The sequence below is a fragment of the Lepus europaeus genome, chromosome 3, assembly GCF_033115175.1.
Source record: "Lepus europaeus isolate LE1 chromosome 3, mLepTim1.pri, whole genome shotgun sequence".
Classification (NCBI taxonomy): Eukaryota; Metazoa; Chordata; class Mammalia; order Lagomorpha; family Leporidae; genus Lepus; species Lepus europaeus.
The window spans coordinates 79,350,355-79,370,495 of record NC_084829.1 but is presented as its reverse complement, the minus strand read 5'-3'; the positions used below and the strand labels follow the sequence as shown (position 1 = coordinate 79,370,495).

The following is a 20,141-nucleotide window of genomic DNA, read 5'->3' as shown; positions in this document are numbered from 1 at the left end:
TCTATTATTAAAAAAAAAAAAAACTTCAGGTAAAATGAATTTAATAGCATTTATCTGAATGAAGAATAATTTATGAATTGGGCAGCATTCAGAACCACAGGACGTTTAGAGAGCTTCACTACAGCAGCATGGCCAGTGACTTGTGTAAGCTGACACCAAAATAAGACCAAATAGGTTTGAATAGTTACAGTGGAAAGGTCCTAGTTAGAGGTTAATTGGTTTCTGATAGGTAAAGTTTCTAGTTTCATTTTACTGTTTAGGTTGGGCTTCTGTTTACTTAAATAGGAACTTAAAATGCTAGAACTGGCCCAGTTTAATGTCATCCCAATTAAAAATTTTATAAAAAAAACTTACAGTACTTTAAAAAAAATATGGTTTACTCTTAAATAACTGTGTAATTAGCTAAAAGGGCATCAGTTTTAAAAAATCATCCAGTTTCTGTGTTTCTGAGTATAGTTTATTTCTTGCATTTTTTTAAAAAATTATTTAAGGTATTCAAATTTCATGTATTTCACATAAGTGATACTTCCCAGCCCGCACTCCCACCCTTCCTCCTCCTTCCTCCCTTATTCCTTCTCTTCATTTTTATAATGATCTACTTTCAGTTTATTTGTTAGCTAGGATTAAGTGTTGTTGCAAAAAGCATTGGTAATTCAAATAAGCTTCATTTATATGAAATTTCTCAGCCAGTAGATTAATACATGATTTGTCATAGTAATAGCCAAATAATTTAGCGTTTTTGAGATATACCTAGTGTCATTTCATTAATTAAAGCAAATTAAAAACTCACTATCAGAAGCCATTAGTTTTAAAACAATTCTAATTTTGTTTAGACATTTTGTCACATTTGTGGAGGCACCACAAAAGAACAATACAATTCCTGTCCTTGAAGAACTTGAAGTCAAATTAGGACTCAGTTTCTTCATCTATTTTTGACTTTAAAAGATTGTTTACATAGTGGCTTTAGTAATATTTACTAATCAAAGTAATTTTCAATATATGTTAATGGTAAAATACACTTTCTTAAGGTAAACTATGTAGGTTTATTACTTGGTAATCCTGGAAAGTTACCCAATACTGATTCTCAGTTTTATTTATAGAAAGAGAATAACAATGATAAAACCCTTCTTTATTCCTCCTCTGTCCCCCACCCCCCTCGGTGCATTTGCAATGAAAAAAGAAAAGCTTTTCTTGAATTTGTTAAAAGTATAGTAAATTTATTTCTAAAACCTTTGGTATCGATTAATTCCCTTACTAATATCTATTACAGGGAAAACTGGGTTAGTGAGAGTTACAGCATCTATCAGCTCCATTCTTATCCTTCCCCACCTGTATATCCTTGCCTTTTTTTTCAAGTGTCTGCTAGAATATTGTATGACTACAAGTTGTTCTGTCAGTCTTGAAGTATCCCTGGGTTTTCCGCTATCCCAAGGGGTTGCCATTCATATGTCAGGGTTAAGGTCTTAGGAGGGTTTAGTTGGTATATATAACATTTAGGGACAATTTACAAAACTGCCAACATAAACCCTCCAGGATCTAGGTAATGAAGTTCTAATTTGTTATATTCATAACTTGGAACATTATGCTTCAGAATCTACCCTTTTGCTTATAAAAGCCAAGCTCAGTTTCTCTCACAAGAGGTTACTATATCTTTTTTGAAAGCAGTGGACAACATACAATCTTAAACTTATTAACATTTTAGAAGAACACTTCTAATTTTAGCCCTTGTGAAATCAGGTATTTGAACCCTGTGGAATACAGCAAAGGTAGAATTGGTTTTAGTTTATAAGCTTATTAGTTTGTTATGAGGTAAGAGGAAATTCTTCCATTAGTAGTTAAACAGAATATTCTACCATGTTACATTCAGAGTTTAAAAACTTTGTGGCTCATTTCAACCTGTAGCTGTGTTGGTGTACTGTATGTGTAATGAGATAATAATAATCTGAAATTAATATTCTCTGTCCTTTCCCCTGAACCTCAATTATTTTTACAGAGACAAAAACAAAGTGTGCTAATAGGATTGGACTGTGCTAACTGTCTTGTATAACAAGGAAGAAAATATTCTTCTGGATGTTTGAATTGTGGACATTAAAAAATTACAGATCACTTTGAATTTCTTCTTAAGCACACACAAATATTCACATATTTTTGAAAAATACAATATGACTATATGTGATTTGAGACCACACAAATATGAGGGCATTTCAAAAAGTTCATGGAAAATAGAATTAAAATATAAATTTATTTTGGTACCAAAAATTTGTAATCTATGCATATAAGAGGTCTTCAGAAAATTCATGAAAAATAGGTGTAATGAAAACACTGCATAGATTTCAAAATTTTTTTGTTCCAAGAAAAACTTACTTATACCACTGTTCACATACTTTTTGAAGAATTCGCTCATAGAAATAAATTCTCTTCTGTGTGAGAGAAATAAGTGTGTGATTGTGAGAGAAAATGGTTATTAAATGTTTATTTTTCTTACAATGTTTTTACGGGTTTTATCACCTGATTTCCTGCTATATCAAAATAGGAAATTATTGATTTGCTAAATTGGTAAAACACAAAAATGTATGCATTTTTTTCTTTCCTTTTTTTTTTTTTTTTTCTTAGCATGGTGTTAGTCTGTATATTCAAGATAAAGAAGGCTTGTCAGCTTTGGATCTTGTAATGAAGGATAGACCAACTCATGTAGTATTCAAGAATACTGGTAAGAAAATTCCACAGATATATATTACATTAAGATATAGCTCAGAAAATTTTAGTGAAATTTTAATTTTAGTAAAATAATTGAGATTTGTTGTTTTTGTGTGGATATCTGCAAAGAACTTTTACTTTGAAATATATTGGTTGCTGTTTTGGTTTTGTTAGAACCCTTTGTTTTATTTTGCGTTTTCCAGTTTCAATCCATATTTATTTCTTTAAGAGTGAAAATACAACCTACAACAGGAAGGCAGAGTTGTAGTTACTTTAAAAGTAATTAATATGCATCTAGAAAGTATCATCAGCATTTAGGTAGAAGGAAAAAGAAATGAAAGTGGTTGTTTTACCCATATATCCTAATTACATTTCCCTCCGGTTTGTTTGCCTTTTAAGCTTAAATGGGAATTGTCAGAAAAGGAGAATAGACTTCAATGGGTACTGTGTAGTTTGCATTTAAGTTCAGTAATTCATTTTTATTTTTACTTTGGACACTATACCATTCTCAGACTTTATCAGCCTCACAAAATAAAAAATGTAGATTTATAGCATAAACTTAATTATGGTTAAGTTTTCTGATTAAGAGTTTAGAAATGTTGAGGCTGTCATTGTGGTGTAGCCTCTTAATAAGCCACTGCTTGTGATGCATCCAGTGTGGGCACTGGTTCATGTCTCAGCTGCTCCACTTCCTTCCAGCTCTGTTAATGGCCTGGGAAAAGCAGTGGAAGATGGCCCAGGTGCTTGGGCCCCTGCTACCCATATGGGAGACCCAGATGAAGTTCCTGGCTTTGGCCTGTCCCAGATCTGTATGTTGTGACCATCCAGGGAGTGAGCCAGTGGATGGAATGTCTCTTTCTCTCTGTATCTCTCCCTCTCTCTCTGTAACTCTTTCAAATACATAAATAAATTTTAAAAAAAATTTTAGAAGTTTTTAAACAGACATTTAAGAATTATACATATTTATGGATTGCCATATGATGTTTTGGTATATGTATACATTATGCAGTGTAGAGTTAATATATATATCACCTCAAAAATTTAACATATCCTTATGGTGAAAAATGCAAATGTTTCCTTATCGTGAAAAATGCAAAATCCTATCTTCTAGCATTTTTTTGAATAGAGAAATGTGTAGTACGTTAGCATTAGTATGATTTAGTATTATTCTAGTTTATTGGAATATTACCCAAATTACTGTTGTGATTTTGTGTCTGGAGGACAAGCTACTGAAAGTGAATGTTTCTATAGAAACAATAATATCAAATTTACTTAGAGCTTTTATATCATAGCATCTTAGCATCTTACATTTAAAATAACTATATATTATTTTCATGGAAATTTATTTGTTATGGCTGATGTGGTTTGCTCATTTAGCAGTTAACTTTAGCCACTTATAAACATAGAACAGGGGCTGCTGTTGTGGTACAGTGTTAAGCTGCCTCTTGTGAGGTTGGCATCCCATATCACAGTGCCTATTCGAGTCCCAGCTACTAAGCTTCATATCCAACTTCCTGCTAATGTGTTTGGGAGTGCAGTAAAAGATGGCCCAAGTACTTGGGCTCCTGCCACCTGTATAGGAGACCAGGATGGAATTCCTGGCTCCTGTCTTCAGCCTGGCCCAGTCTTGGCTCCTTGGGTCATTCAGGGAATGAACCACTGGATGGATGCTCTCTCTTTCTCTTTTGCTCTGCATTTCAAATAATTGAATATATATATATATATATATATACACATATATATACATATACATATATACATATATATATTTGAATAAAGAACAGCTGTTTGCTTATGCTGAGACAGACTTGTTCTATGATTTGGATTTTCTTATTTCTCTTCCTAGAATTATGTATTTATGTATTAACAGTTGAAAAAAAGTATGTTGGCGTCTGTCTAAATATGGTAGCTACATTGGTTCTTGTAAAAAGTCATGTTTTAGGTGAACCTATTAGTAGTGTATGTCTGTAGTTGAACTAAACTGATATTTGTTTTAAAATATGTGACTCTAAAACTAGTTTTCATTGTAGATCCCACAGATGTCTATACTTGGGGTGACAATACAAATTTTACTCTGGGGCATGGAAGCCAGAATAGCAAGCATCATCCTGAGCTGGTGGATCTTTTCTCCAGGAGTGGTGTTTACATCAAGCAGGTATTTTGATGTACAATCTGTGTTTTTAAAGATTAAAAAGAACTTTTGTGTTTGATAGTTCTGCATTCTATTTGAATTATGTGAACTTTGTTGGAGGTACAATAACATTTTAATGAAGAACTCTGTCAGTAGAGCTTTACTAATTTTGTTTTAGTTTTCGTTATCTTTACTGCTAGTTAGATTGTATAGCTTCCCCAAAATGAGATGTTTGTGCAAGCAGTGTTAGAAATTAGAAGAGACTGTACAGATACTAGTTTAATTTTCAGAAGATAAAGCTTCTGTTAATTTTCTAGCTTTTTGTTTCTATTTAAAAAAAATTGGAATTCTTCAAGTTGTTTCTCAAGTGAATTTGTTGAAGTTCAGTGTTACTTTTGGTTAGCAAACATGAGTTCTTTAATGTAAGTAATTGTAAAGCTTTAAGTGATACAACTGTAAAGGTTTGCTTTTTGATCTTATATCTTCATGCTGCATATCTTCTGTTTCCTTAGATTCTGCTCCTGCTGACAATCTTTGTCTGTAATATGTAATACTTTGTGTGTGGCTGAGTGTTGTGTCTCTAGCCTCCACCTTTCTCATGAGCTTCATTTCCTTTGTTCTCTGGATTGTCTTACTAGATATTTGAACTTACCTTGGCTGAAGTGTGATTTTTCCTTTTTAACTTCCTCAACTTAATTCTTAATGCTACAAATCTGTTTCTAAATCTCAAAGATTGTACTTCAGCACATAATTATTGTGTTTCGCTCTGTCTTGAGAGCCTAGGTCCCAAGGATTTTTCAGGCTCTTTTTTGGACAGTAACAACATCCTTTTTTTTTTCTTGAGATTTATTTATTTATTTGAGAGACAGAGTCACAGACAGACAGGGACAGACAGAAAGACAAGGTCCTCCATCCGCTGGTTCACTCCCCAAATGGCCAAACCGGCTGGAGCTGAGCCGATCCAAAGCCAGGAGCTAGGAATTTCTTCCGGATCTTCCATGTGGGTGCAGATGTCCAAGCACTTGAGCATCTTCCACTGCTTTCCCAGGCCATAAGCAGAGAACTGGATCAGAAGACGAGCAGCTGGGATATGAAATGGTGCCCATTTGGGCTGCCAGCACCGCAGGTGGAGGCTTAACTTACTACTCCACAATACCGGCCCCCAATGTCCTAACTTGACTCCTTGGCTGCATTCATTTCCAACTATTAATATTCTATTAATATTCTTCTCTAGACTTGATTGTCTTTAGAAAACGAAGCTAATTATGTCTTTTCCTGCTACTTCACCTTTGGATTAAATCCAAACTCTGACTTGAAATGTAAGGCCTTTTTCAGTCTTCCTAAACTAACATTTCTGCTCATGTTTTTCATAACTTATTATTACTTTTTTTGCACTTTTAAATTAAAAAAGCTGTTTTGTGCAGAATATGAGCTTGGAGCTTTTTTGTTAATAACCTACTGCTTTTTCTCAGCTTTCACCAAATGCTCATATATCACATACCTACAAACTCTTAGCTCAAGTTTTTATTTATTTATTTATTTTTAATTTTTTATTTCATAAATGTGAATTTACAAAGTGCAACTTTTGTATTGTTGTGGCTCCCCCCCCCACCTCCCTCCCTCCCGTGGCCCTCCCCTCTCCCATCCCGCCCTTTATTATAAGCTCAGGTTTTAAGATTGAATTCTCAGAAAGTTTTTAGAGCTACTAAGACAACATATGCCTGATTTGCCTAGAACAGTTCTGGTTTATGATTCTTTTCCTAGTGTGATTGTTGATATCATTCATTGCATTCTGAAAAATATTTAGATAATCACTTATATGGCTATCATATTTAGAGCTCTATAGGACACTAGAGTTTTGCAATTTTTTTGAACTTAAAGTCATGATCTAATGGTTTACAACCATCAATTATGAAACAGAACAGTTAATATTAGGGAATATTAAGTTTTGAGAGATCAGGAACAAGAGCCCATAGAGGAGTGAAAAGTAGCTAGATGCTGGAGAAAGAGCAGTGTCCTGAAAGCTAGGATTCTGGCAGGCCATCCACCTATACCTGGAAGGAACTAACGATTATGAAAGTTCTGGAGATGGGCAGGAATCATAAGCCTGGTATCTGAGTCTAGTGACTGTGAGGGAGATGAGCAAGGTAGTGAGCATTTACAGCTAACAGGTTCAGCCCGAATGCAGTCCAGAGCTTAAATAAATATACACTGAGCTTGAGCAGGTACTGAGAATCCTTAAAATGGTGATTCACACCTTAGCAACCAGTGATGATTAATTAGAGTTGAGGCATAAGAAAGATGCCTGTTTTTCTTTTCCAGAGTTAGTACATAGTGCAGCCCAATTTCATGAACCCTTCAGGACCAGAGGCTTTTACATAAGAGTGAAACTATAATGGTGACATTAGGAAAATAGACTGATGGTACCTTCTGATTCTAAAATATGTGTGCTATAGAAGAATTGAACATATTCCACTTGACAGCGTTGTAGGTAAAACAGTGTACTCAGAAAGGAAGCCACATTTCAGCTAAGGCAAGGATATAAGATTATTTTGTGAGTATTTAAGGATCATGGAAATTTCATCTACCACAAAATGAAGATTAGGGAGTATACTATGCATAGGTTTTAGAAGAAGGAAAACAGTGTGAATTTCAATCAGGAAAGAGGAAGTAAGTATAATATTTACTGAAGACCAATGATACAGAAAGCCCTACTAGTTATTGAAAAGGGGCTGATTCAGTAGCACAGCACCAACTTAACTACCACAGACCATAGAGTATTAATATTATCATTACATATTACCAATAATTAAAAAGACACATTGAATTGCCTTGTTTAAAAATTCAGAGATTTTCAGGGCCAGCGCTGTGGCACAGCGGGTTAATGCCCTGGCCTGAAGTGCCGGCATCCCATATGGGTGCTGGTTCCAGTCCCGGCTGCTCCACTTCCCATCCAGCACTCTGCTATGGCCTGGGATAGCAGTAGAAGATGGCCCAAGTGCTTATGCCCCTGCACCCATGTAGGAGACCCGGAAGAAGCTCCTGGCTCCTGCCTTCGGATCAGCGCAGCTCTGGCCGTTGCAGTCATCTGGGTAGTGAACCAGTGGGTGGAAGACCTCTCTCTCTCTGTCTCTACCTCTCTCTGTAACTCTGTCTTTCAAATAAATAAATCTTTAAAAAAAAATTCAGAGATTTTCAAGTTGGGTGACTTAAGCTCTCTGGTATCACTGATTGGTCAATAGTAGAAATTATAGATTGTAGAATAGCATTCTAATAATGAATAAAATGTGTAATTTTTGATTCATAAAATGAATTTTCCCTTATATTTTCTAACTTTAAAGTATAAATTTGGTTTTTAATTTTAGACTTCCTTTTAAGTTATTTGTGGTACAAGACCTGTCCATTAACTCTTTTTTTTTTTTTTTTTTTTTTTTTTTTTTGAGTGGCATGTTGTGTTTACAGAGTTCTCTGAGGTGGTCTAAGGATACATGTAAATATCTAGAGCTTATAGTTCATTTTATATTTTCTTATTTTCCAAAGGATCTTCACTTTCAGAAAAAATTATTCTAGGATTTCTTTATTTCTCAGTCATCTTTTTGTATCCTGATTTAGAAATATTTATAGATAGAAATATAAATACAAATGATTTTTTAAACAATAAAAATATTTAAATAGTATTAAGATAAAATGAGTTTAATGAATATTAAATGCACTGAAAATAGCAAAATGTGACCTGGTGGGTTAGGTGTATGTAGATTTAAAGCTGCTTTTGGTTCCTGTTACTGCTCATGCAGTTTGACCATTTCGTTATTCTTATTGTCTGGAAGATGTAGATATTATAGGTGTGTATTTTGGTACAGAGAGGATGGTGCAAATGATACAGATAAAAAAGGAAGTAGGAAGGAGAAAAACTATAAAATAAATATAAATCAATAAATATAAATTTGATGTCATATAATGCTATTAAAGATGTATTGGTTAGTTGGCGTCGTGGCTCAATAGGCTAATCCTCCGCCTGCGGTGCCGGCACACCGGGTTCTAGTCCCGATCGGGCTGCCGGATTCTGTCCCAGTTGCCCCTCTTCCAGGCCAGCTCTCTGCTGTGGCCAGGGAGTGCAGTGGAGGATGGCCCAAGTGCTTGGGCCCAGTACCCCATGGGAGAACAGGAGAAGCACCTGGCTCCTGCCATCGGATCAGTGCGGTGCACCAGCCGCGGCGGCCATTGGAGGGTGAACCAACGGCAAAGGAAGACCTTTCTCTCTGTCTCTCTCTCTCACTGTCTGCTCTGCCCGTCAAAAAAAAAAAAAAAAATAAAAAAGATGTATTGGTTAAAACTAGAGGTGGAAAAAGGGCATTCTGCTTCCCCATCCCTGTCTATAAATAAATTATTTAAGGCCTTGCCACCATTTTATCACTCTTTGACAATCTTTATGCTACTCTGCTCAATTTTTACTGTTTGGTATTTCATTAATTTGGAAACAGCTAGCTTCTACCTCTTGTGGTTAAACACATTTTTCATGTTTAATTACCTTTTTGTTCTTTTTGCATGTTAGTGTTTTAGACATAATTTTAAAATAAAGCATACATATTTATATGATGATTATAAAAATTTTAAGCATGTAGTATAAAGTGGAGATAATAGTATAATGAATCTACATGTACATACCAGCTGGTTGAAACAATTAGGTATTTGAATTTTTTTAATAAAATATTTAATTATAGAAGTTTCATAATATTTTCTTATTTTCCCTTAGGTGGTGCTTTGTAAATTTCACTCAGTCTTTCTGTCCCAGAAAGGGCAAGTTTATACCTGTGGTCATGGCCCTGGAGGACGTTTAGGACATGGAGATGAACAGACATGCTTGGTAATTGAAATGTTATTACACTGTTTAGGTAACTTCAGTAAAACACTGGTAAACTGGAAGCTTTAGTTAACTAAAAAAATTTTTTTATCAAGTGTAAGGAGAAAATAATATACCAACTGGTGAGAAATTAAGATAACTTAGTTATTTTCCTAATATATAATGTTCAAATTAAGGACTTAAAAACAGAGATATCAAGGAGAAATAATTTTTTTTGCAGCAAATACTGAGTTAGGAGAATATATAAATAAACTTCACAATATTTCCAGAGTTAAAATGAAGAGAAAAAGGCAGACTAACTGTAAAACTTTTTTCCTGAGGCAGTCCAGGTTTTTTATTTTGAATTTCTCATTAAAGTGTCTTTGATCTAAAATTTGAACCAATATGTTCATTGTATAATTGTTGAATTGATTTTTAAACTTTCAACAGTGTATTGGAAGAAATCTAGTTTATTACATACCAGAAAATTGGCTCGCCAGTGTATTTTTAAGATTTTTTTTGTTGAGGTGATTACTGGTATATTTATGAACTATTCAAGGTTGACTTTCAAAAGGAGAGAAAGCTGTTGTGACAATAGCTTTAATAGCTGTTTTTTGAAGGTTTACGGTGTTACAGGTATTGTTTTTGTTTTTCATGAACTATCATTAATATAACTTAAGTCTCACAACAACCTTGTGAGTTACAGAGATCATTATTTGCATTTTATATCTGATAATACAAATAAAGTGATCATTTATTGGTTGCTGCTTTGCTTTCAGAAGAGAAAAATGTGATTGAGAGGTTGGGGAATTAGATTGAGATTAAATAGCTTATAAGTAGGAAGTCACATAACACATCAGAGGTTTCACCCAAGAGAAAAGCAATATGAATGTAATGAATAAGATTTAAACTCGGACAGATGACTCCAAACGAATATGATATATTGTTATGTTTGATTACTTACTGAAGGAAAGCCTGGATTCCTTTATTTACTTTTTAAAAAATACCAGTGAATACTTTGAAGAGCTCTGCTCATACTAAACAAATTTGTACTTGGAATATCGTAAGGACTTAAAAAGCATTTATTGAATTATTTTATCGAAATGTCTTTCTGGGTTCACTTATTTCTCTTATATACCATTGAACAGATCATTTTAAACATATCTGCTCTTTGCTGAAATATAAAGTTTATCTGTGATAGATATAGGTATACATTAGTAATGTCATTCGGGATGTAGTATTATATTCTACTTGCATTTTTATATAAGTAGTTAATATATTTCATCAAAATTAATTTTATAGGTCCCCAGACTTGTGGAAGGACTGAGTGGTCATAATTGTTCCCAAGTGGCAGCTGCTAAGGATCATACTGTTGTATTAACTGAAGATGGATGTGTTTATACATTTGGTCTAAATATTTTTCATCAATTGGGAATTATTCCTCCACCTGCCAGTTGTAATGTCCCCAGACAGGTAAACTTCTCTATTTACACAATAAGGTGACTATTTGGTATGAAACCTATATGAACAAAAAGATGTTAAGATGTTGACAGAACAACTTATTTTACTTATTTAACTTCATCTTCAGTGTGTGTGTGTGTGTGCATTTAAGTTTTCACAGGTGAAACTAAGCTTAGTACAAATTAGCATTTGTTTGGAACAACAAAGAAAGCACTTAGGAAATGAAGTACTCCGTAGATTAGCCACCAAACTACCCTAGATTCAATGTTAAAGTATTCATAATACAGATGTGGGGGATTTGAAGCTTAGAGTTTTTAAATCCTCTTTAAGAAAAATTTCATTTATCAGTACAAAATGGGCCAGTGCAAGTGAAGCACCTAGAAACTCAACTTCTGTTTTGCTTCAGTAAGTCTGCCTGTGTGTGAATGTCATACTTGGTAGTTGATGAGAGGGGACATGGGTCTAAAAGCCACATTCTCAGTTCTTTCTCACTTTGAACTGCACAACCATCACCAGAAAGTGCCCTTTTCACAACATTCAGGGGCCTGTAATACACAGAACTGAGATTGGTGCTCTAAATTAATATGAAGAGTCATCACTGATAATGTATTTTCACCTTAAACTTTTTGCGTTTCAGAGGTTAAATTTCTTTCTTTTTTTTAGTAGAAAGACTGTTACATGAGAGTATAGACAAAGGCTGTAAACAATAGTCAAATCTTAAAATGTTCATGTAGTATGCATTTTTTGTGCTGTGTATATTATTACCAGAAATCAGGGAAAACATGGGATATTTGTCTTTTGGGGACTGGCTTATTCCTTTTTTTTAAATTTATTTTATTTTATTTTATTTTTGATAGGCAGAGTGGATAGTGAGAGAGAGAGACAGAGAGAGAGAAAGGTCTTCCTTTTTGCTGTTGGTTCACCCTCCAATGGCCACCGCGGCTGGCGCATCTCGCTGATCCGAAGCCAGGAGCCAGGTGCTTCTCCTGGTCTCCCATGGGGTGCAGGGCCCAAGCACTTGGGCCATCCTCCACTGCACTTCCCAGGCCATAGCAGAGAGCTGGCCTGGAAGAGGGGCAACCGGGATAGAATCCGGCGCCCCAACTGGGACTAGAACCCGGTGTGCTGGCGCCACAAGGCGGAGGATTAGCCTGTTAAGCCACGGCGCCGGCCTGGGGACTGGCTTATTTCACTAAGCATAATGGTTTCCAGTTGCAAAAGACAGGATTTCCTTTTTTTTTTACTGCTGAGTGATATTCCGTAGTGTATACATACCACATTTTCTTTATCCAGTTGTTTGCAAGTTTAATGTTCTGATTTAAAAGTATTTCTAGATATACTTTTTAAAATGAAGATTTAAATCCAGCACCTTTCTATTTGTTTTGATTAATGGATCAATAGAAATTGTTCAAAACAATTGGAGGTGTTCAGCCTGATACTTTTTAGAAGAAATGTAATTTCTTTTTAAAAATTTTATTTATTTATTTGAGAAGTAGAATTACAGAGAGAGCGAAAGACGGAGATAAAGGTCTTTAATCACTGGTTCACTCCCTAAATGGCCGCACCGGCTGGAGCTTGGCTGATTAGGAGCAAGTAGCTTTTTCAGGGTCTTCCACGTGGGTTCAGGGGCATAAGCACTTGGGCCATCTTCCACTGCTTTCCCAGGCCATAGCAGAGAGCTGGATTGGATTGGAAATGGAGCAGCTGGGACTCCATCTAGCTGGGGCCCACAAGGGATGCCTGTGCTGCAGGAGGCAACTTTAACTGCTATGCCCCAGCTCCAGCCCCTGCAATTTCTTTTTAGTCATTAATCATTTTAAAGAACTAAGAATGGCAAAAATATTCTTATTGTGTGGCAGTCTTGGAGCTCTTGTTGATAAAAGAATATCTGGTATTTGAATTGGGATCAATTTTGACCCCTGGTAGCCATTTGAAAATGCCTGGAGATATTTGTATTCTTTTTTTTTTTTTTTTTTTTATTTTATTTTTTGTTTGACAGGCAGAGTGGACAGTGAGAGAGAGAGAGAAAGGTCTTCCTTTTTGCCGTTTGGTTCACCCTCCAATGGCGGCCACCACGGCCGGCGCACCGCACTGATCCGATGGCAGGAGCCAGGTGCTTCTGGTCTCCCATGGGGTTCAGGGCCCAAACACTTGGGTCATCCTCCACTGCACTCCCGGGCCACAGCAGAGAGCTGGCCTGGAAGAGGGGCAACCGGGACAGAATCCGGCAGCCCGACCGGGACTAGAACCCGGTGTGCCGGCGCCGCAAGGCGGAGGATTAGCCTAGTGAGCCGCGGCGCCGGCCAATATTTGTATTCTTAACAACTAGAGGGAGTTGGTGGTGCTACTAACAGGTGGTCAGTAGAGTTAAGCGATAGTACTAAACATATGGCACACAACACAATCCCTTACAACAAATAATTGTTTGGCCCAAGTCATAATAGTGCCACTGTTTCAACAACCTAGGTATGGCAAATTTGAAAGTATCACATTTTCTAATAAAGAATGAGAATGCCTGTTTTGCATATTGCTTGGTAGAAAAATGTAAATAACTAAAAGTTTACTAATTTGGTTTTTGTAGCATGTCAGTTTCCCATATGTTAAAACTGCTGACTGAAAGTGCATGGGAACATTGTGTTTTGAGAAGAGGCTTGTTTCAGTATGAGTGCTGAGCTCTGTTAGCAATGATTGCCATTAACACTGGAGGGACACTAGCAGCAAATATGCTGTATAAGTATTTATCATCCCGGTCTATTGGATCTTTGAAACATTGTACTAGATTACGGATATAAGGTAATCTGCAGTCTTATTTGTCTTTTTGAATAGATGCAGGCAAAATATCTGAAAGGAAGGACAATCATTGGGGTAGCAGCAGGCAGGTTTCACACAGTGCTCTGGACACGAGAAGCTGTTTACACTATGGGACTCAATGGTGGACAACTAGGTAAGAAATGGTTGTTGACTTTTTAAAAAAAAATGGGCTGTTGAGACTGATATTTTATGATTTGTTTATTTGTATAATTTTTTTTAGGGTATTTGCTAGATCCCAATGGAGAAAAGTGTGTAACTGTTCCTCGTCAAGTTTCTGCTCTTCATCATAAGGACATTAGTGTGTCTTTGGTTGCTGCAAGTGATGGGGCCACTGTCTGTGTTACCACCAGGGGAGATATTTATTTACTTGCAGACTACCAGTGCAAGAAAATGGCATCTAAGTATGTATATTTCTGTGAAAGAAGCATAACTTTAATAATAATTCTCCTCTTCTAGCAATTATCTTGAGTATCAGCTTTATGCTATGCTTTGTAAATGTCCGATGGAAAAGCTTGAAATGTGTTGGGGAGAGTCAGAAGTGTTTTCCTTTCATCTTAATCTTTTAGCAAGGATCCAGCAAATATGAAATTCCTCTTTGTAAATTGTAAAGCAGTATTTCTGAATTGTGTTTAACATGTGGTTAAATATGATCTATGTGATTTTTCTTTTTGTTATGCATTGGATACACAGAACTAGATTGTTCATAATTCTTGATTGTGACAATATCATCATCAGCTCATATGTAGCCTTTTTGATATTATACACATATATTTTAAAAAAATAATTGTACACATGAACTCTATATACAGGCTCAGTATTTATCTGGCATTTTTTAAAATAATATTTATATTTGTGTAGTCTGTTTTTAACTGCAGTACACTAGAGGTTAGTTGACTAAGCAAAAAGATCAGAGAATCATAACATTTTTAATATGAATGGATTTACCAGTGGAATGCCTTGCTCTTTGTGTATAAACCGTACTTATAATGTATCACCTGTGATTTCATTTTGATGAGTTTAAGGAGAAAGTGCTTAAAAACTATTGTGAAGAAATCTAGGTGCAAAATTCTTTGTTTTTAATATATTTCAATCTTTTATAGTTGGTTGGAATCCATATCTAATTTTATAGCAGTTTTATAGAAAATGCTTTTGTTCTTTTTATACTACTATTTCATTAGTTTAGATAATAATTTCATTATGTAATTATAGCAAAAAAATGCAGGCATAGAAATAGGTCTTTTCCACAAATACAACTGATTCCTAGAAGATATGGCTCTTATTAGTGGAAATAGTCATAAACGTGAATTCTGTTTTTTTAAAGACATTTATTTATTTATTTACTTGAAGTAACAGTTAGAGAGAGAAACAGAGAAAGAGAGAGATCTTCCATCTGCTGGTTCACTCCCAAATGGCTGCAACGGCTAGAGCTGGGCAGAGCTGGGTGGATCCAAAGCCAGGAGCCAGAAGCTTTTTCTCGGTCACCCACGTGGGTGCAGGGGCCCGAGTACCTGGGCCATCTTCTGCTGTTTTCCCAGATGCATTAGTGTGGGAGCTGGATGGGAAGTGGAGCAGCAGGGACTTGAACCAGCACCCATATGGGATGCAGGCATTGTAGGTGATGGCTTTACTTGCTATGCCACAGCACTGGCCCTATGAACATGAATTTTAGAGAATAACTATTTAACTTTGAAAGCAATTAGGAATTTAAATTTAAATGCAACAAAATGTGCTTTTGCTAATTAAGAGTTGGTAGCTTCTTAAACAGGTACCCTCCATGAAGTTAGCTCCTGTGCAGAAAATGTCAGACATCAGTTTGTCACAAGCTATCTTCTGTGTCTAGCAATTAGAATGTTACTTTTTTTTTTTGCCAGGCAGAATTAGACAGTGAGAGAGAGAGAGAGAGAGTGAGAGTGACTTATAGGCAGTGAGAGAGAGAGACAGAGAAACAAAGAGAAAGGTCTTCCTTCTGTTGGTTCACTCCCCTAATGGCCACTACGGCCAGCGCTACACCGATCCGAAGCCAGGAGCTGGGTACTTCCTCCCGGTCTCCCATGCAGGTGCAGGGCCCAAGTACTTGGGCCATCCTCCACTGCCTTCCAGGGCCACAGCAGAGAGCTAGACTGGAAGAGGTACAACCAGGACAGAATCTGGCGCCCCAACTGGGACTAGAACCTGGGGTGCCGGTGCCGCAGGCGGAAGATTAGCCAAATGAGCCACGGAGCCAGCCAGAATGTTATTTTTGACATAATTATAGTTCATATTTCTGTATAGAAACATGAAATTATGAAAATACCTGTTTTCTTAGAACTGATTAACAATTTTTTTTCTTGAGCATGGGGTGATTTGTGGTATAGTAGGTTGTATTTTTGATTAACATTTGTAAGACATACTCTTGAAACAGTAAATTCTATAAATGTAAGTTATATTCAAGTTTTCAAAAGAAAATTCCCTTGTTGCAGAATAAGTAATGACATGGTAATTTTAATTTCTGTAATGTTGGCAAACTCTCTGAAAATTAGGACTGTGGTTGGAATAGCATCAGGCAAATTTCACACAATGCTCTGGACATCAGATAAACAGATATAATGTGTGGCTAATGGATGAGTTACTAATTAGCAATTGTGATGACTTTCATGGTAGGATATCTATTTAGGATTGGCCACATTTCAAATTTAGTGTTTCTGTTTCATTTTGAGGTTTGAAAATTTTCTAATTTGTTAACATTTTCTTTTCTGTTAAAATGCAGTTATACGTAGGAGGTTATAGCCTTACCAGTTATTTAAAGTCCTTGGTGAATATGTGTAATAACAAGTGAGTTTATATTTAATGTTTATGTGGATAGAGGTATTTGAGTGGGAAGGATTTCCTTCAGAAAGAAATGGTCACCTGTAGGGAATACTTTTAGAAAGGAAAGATGAGGAATACCAATAACCAAATCATTTTACTTCACTTTTCCCCGTAATTGCCTATAGTTATTGTTTGGTCATTTCTCTAAAATTTAGCACAGGTATTCTAGAGAAAGTATTAATCTAGAATCTTTTTTTATTTTTTTTCACTCAGACAACTGAACTTGAAAAAGATTCTTGTATCTGGGGGTCGTATGGAATACAAGGTTGATCCTGAACATTTGAAAGAAAATGGGGGTCAGAAAATTTGCATTCTTGCAATGGATGGAGCTGGAAGGGTAAGTAATAGATTTGTGTAAAAAGTGTAGTAGTCTAGGTTCAGTTGATAGTTCTTGGAGACCTGACTATGTGCAAATATAGCACTGTGTGACTGATGATTTCTGTTTGTTTCTATACTTATTTTGAGATCCAACATTAAGTATTAAAGAACTCTTATTTTAGAGAAATTATGATGTTCAATGTTGTGCACTATTGCTTTGTTAAATTGTAACTTAAAATTTCATTTATGGTGCTTAAAATAAATAAGGGATTTTGATGAGTTATTTGGTAGATAAACTGAATACTGACAAATGATGTTGAATTGTGTAGATATATAACTACTAATTGTGAGATATATAACTACTTTAAAAAGAGTAAAGACTAAGCAGGCAATATTATGGATTTAGTGCATAATTGGAAATTTCCTCACCAGATTCAGTTTCATATAAATATACATATATGTGTATGTATCAGGATGCTTCAGAAAGTTCCTGAAAGAATATATGAAAAGAAAATGTAATTTTCTATGAACTTTTTGAAGCTTCCTTGTATATGAGTAGAGATTATAACTATTAATATTATATATAAAATATAGTATATGAAGAATCTTTTATCTCTTAAATAAATAGAATTCAAGTTTTAGTTCCTTGCACAAACAAATCAATGAATTTCTCTACTAAAAATTGAAAATGTTTTAAAATTATATATATATATATATATTTTTAACTTTTATTTAATGAATATAAATTTCCAGTGTACAGCTTATGGATTACAATGGCTTCCCCCTCCCATAACTTCCCTCCCACCCGCAACCCTCCCCTCTCCCGCTCCCTCTCCCCTTCCATTTGCATCAAGATTCATTTTCAATTCTCTTTATATACAGAAGATCAATTTAGTATAAAGATTTTAACAGTTTGCACCCACATAGAAACACAAAGTGAAACATACTGTTTGAGTACTAGTTATAGCATTAAATCAAAATGTACAGCACATTAAGGACAGAGATCCCACATGAGGGATTTAAATACCACTTAATATATAAATAATTATATTTTACATACAAAATAACTTAAAACAAATAATTTATAAAGTTCAAATATATTTAAAACACATGTTACACATTAGTAACACTGGAAAATTATGCACTATGACTAGAAAAGTAAAAATGGATTTCTATCATCTGCTTATAAAATAAAAATATATTAAGAATGTTTTCTGAGGCTTAAAAAGTACTGTAAAATTTGACATATTAGAAATTGAATTTTTCACTTTGTGTTGCTATGTGGGTGCAAACTGTTGAAATCTTTACTTAATATATACTAAACTGTGGGTGGGAGGGAAGTTTTGGGGGGGAAGCCATTGTAATCCATAACTTTGGAAATTTATATTCATTAAATAAAAGTAAAAAAAAAAAGAAATTGAATGCAATCATAAAGCTGCAGCTACAGATTCATTATAGGCTTAAATTTGTATCACTGATAATTTTAACAGATGGAACTACATTTAATAATTAGAACATTTTTACTAATGGAAAGAAAAAAAACATAAAAGAGTTGAAATAAACTTATATTTAACTTTGGAATATATTTTCACTTATATTAATGTAGATATAGCTTATATTTCTGAACATTTATTTCCTTCAAAATAGAGTCTCACTATGAAAACAAACTCTGAAGGAATCAACCTCAATGAATGTAGTCTTTTTTGTAAATACCCTTTGAGTGACCTTGGTAGATAACATTCTGTGTATTAATTTTCCTAACAATTATGAGAGAATTATACTTTTTATTTAAAAAATTTTTTTAAAGATTTATTTACTTATTTGAAAGAGTTACACAGAGAGAGGAGAGGGAGAGGGAGAGGCAGAGAGAGGGAGAGAGAGAGAGAGAGAGAGAGAGAGGTCTTCCATCCGATGGTTCACTGCCCAATTGGCCACAGTGGCTGGAGCTGTGCTGATCCGAAACCAGTAGCCAGGAGCTTCTTCCAGGTCTCCCATGTGGGTGCAGCGGCCCAAGGACTTGGGCCATCTTCTACTGCTTTCTCAGGCCATAACAGAGAGCTGGATTGGAAGTGGAGCAGCCAGGTCTTTAACGGCACTCGTGTGGGATGCTGGTGCTTCAGTCCAGGGCGTTAACTCTGCGCCATGGCCCCAGGAAATCATACTTTTAAAACATCAACAGTTTTAGGAGTTATGGTATAGCGGAGTGCTGGTTTGAGTCCTGACTATTCCACTTCCCGTCCAGTTCCTTGGAAAGGCAGCAGATGATGGTCTGAGTGCTTGGGCTCCTGACACCCACCTAGGAGACCAGGGTAGAATTCTTGCATCTTGACTTCTGCTTTGCCCAGACCTGGCTGTTGGCAGCCATTTGGGAAGTGAACCACTAGATAGAAGATTTTTCTCTCTTTATATCTTTGTCACTCTGCCTTTCAAATTAATGAATAATTATTATTGTATTATAAATCAAATTATTAATTATACATAAATAAAATTAATGAATAAATCTTTTTGCAGAAAAAGATTAGTTGATTAGTTTTTCAAGTGAAAGTATACTTGGGTTGCCAATATATGAAATGTAAAATGAGTTGCTGCTCTATTTAAGCTGAATTGGGAAGCCTAATACTCTTAGCTTTATCACCCTTTCCCTCTCTTAGCAATAGTTTCTGATCCACTTTGTAGGACTGCTAAGGTTTGCAGAACCATTTGGAACCTTTGAATTCTGATGGTTTTTCTTTAAGATTTTTAGTTATCTTGTATAATTGAGTTATGTAAGCATGTGTCTTTTTTTCTTGAGAGAGTGAAGTTTGGATATTTAGTGTGGTTTTTCCATCTTCCTGGAAATAAATGGCTATAACAAATCTGAGTTTTAGCTTTAATACTGAAAATTACTTCTCCCTGAAAGAAGTTTTTTTTTCTTTCCTTATTATCATTATCATTATTATTATTGTTATTGTTATTTTTAAGATTTATTTATTTGAAAGAGAACAGAGAGGGAGAGACAAAGGACAAAGAGATATTCCATCCACTGGTTCACTCCCC

The 20,141-nt window shown here is 35.3% G+C and overlaps 1 protein-coding gene across 2 annotated transcripts in view; it reads left to right on the top strand.

The window, feature by feature from the left end:
• Nucleotides 1-20,141, top strand: part of IBTK (inhibitor of Bruton tyrosine kinase) — an 88,631-nt gene that overhangs the window by 8,478 nt on the left and 60,012 nt on the right. For both annotated transcript variants that reach the window (XM_062186416.1, XM_062186415.1), the window contains exons 3-9: nucleotides 2,614-2,710; nucleotides 4,728-4,852; nucleotides 9,582-9,692; nucleotides 10,971-11,141; nucleotides 13,956-14,073; nucleotides 14,161-14,341; nucleotides 17,001-17,124. In XM_062186416.1, the coding sequence (XP_062042400.1) occupies nucleotides 2,614-2,710; nucleotides 4,728-4,852; nucleotides 9,582-9,692; nucleotides 10,971-11,141; nucleotides 13,956-14,073; nucleotides 14,161-14,341; nucleotides 17,001-17,124 (927 nt within the window). The remainder of the gene's footprint in view (nucleotides 1-2,613; nucleotides 2,711-4,727; nucleotides 4,853-9,581; nucleotides 9,693-10,970; nucleotides 11,142-13,955; nucleotides 14,074-14,160; nucleotides 14,342-17,000; nucleotides 17,125-20,141) is intronic.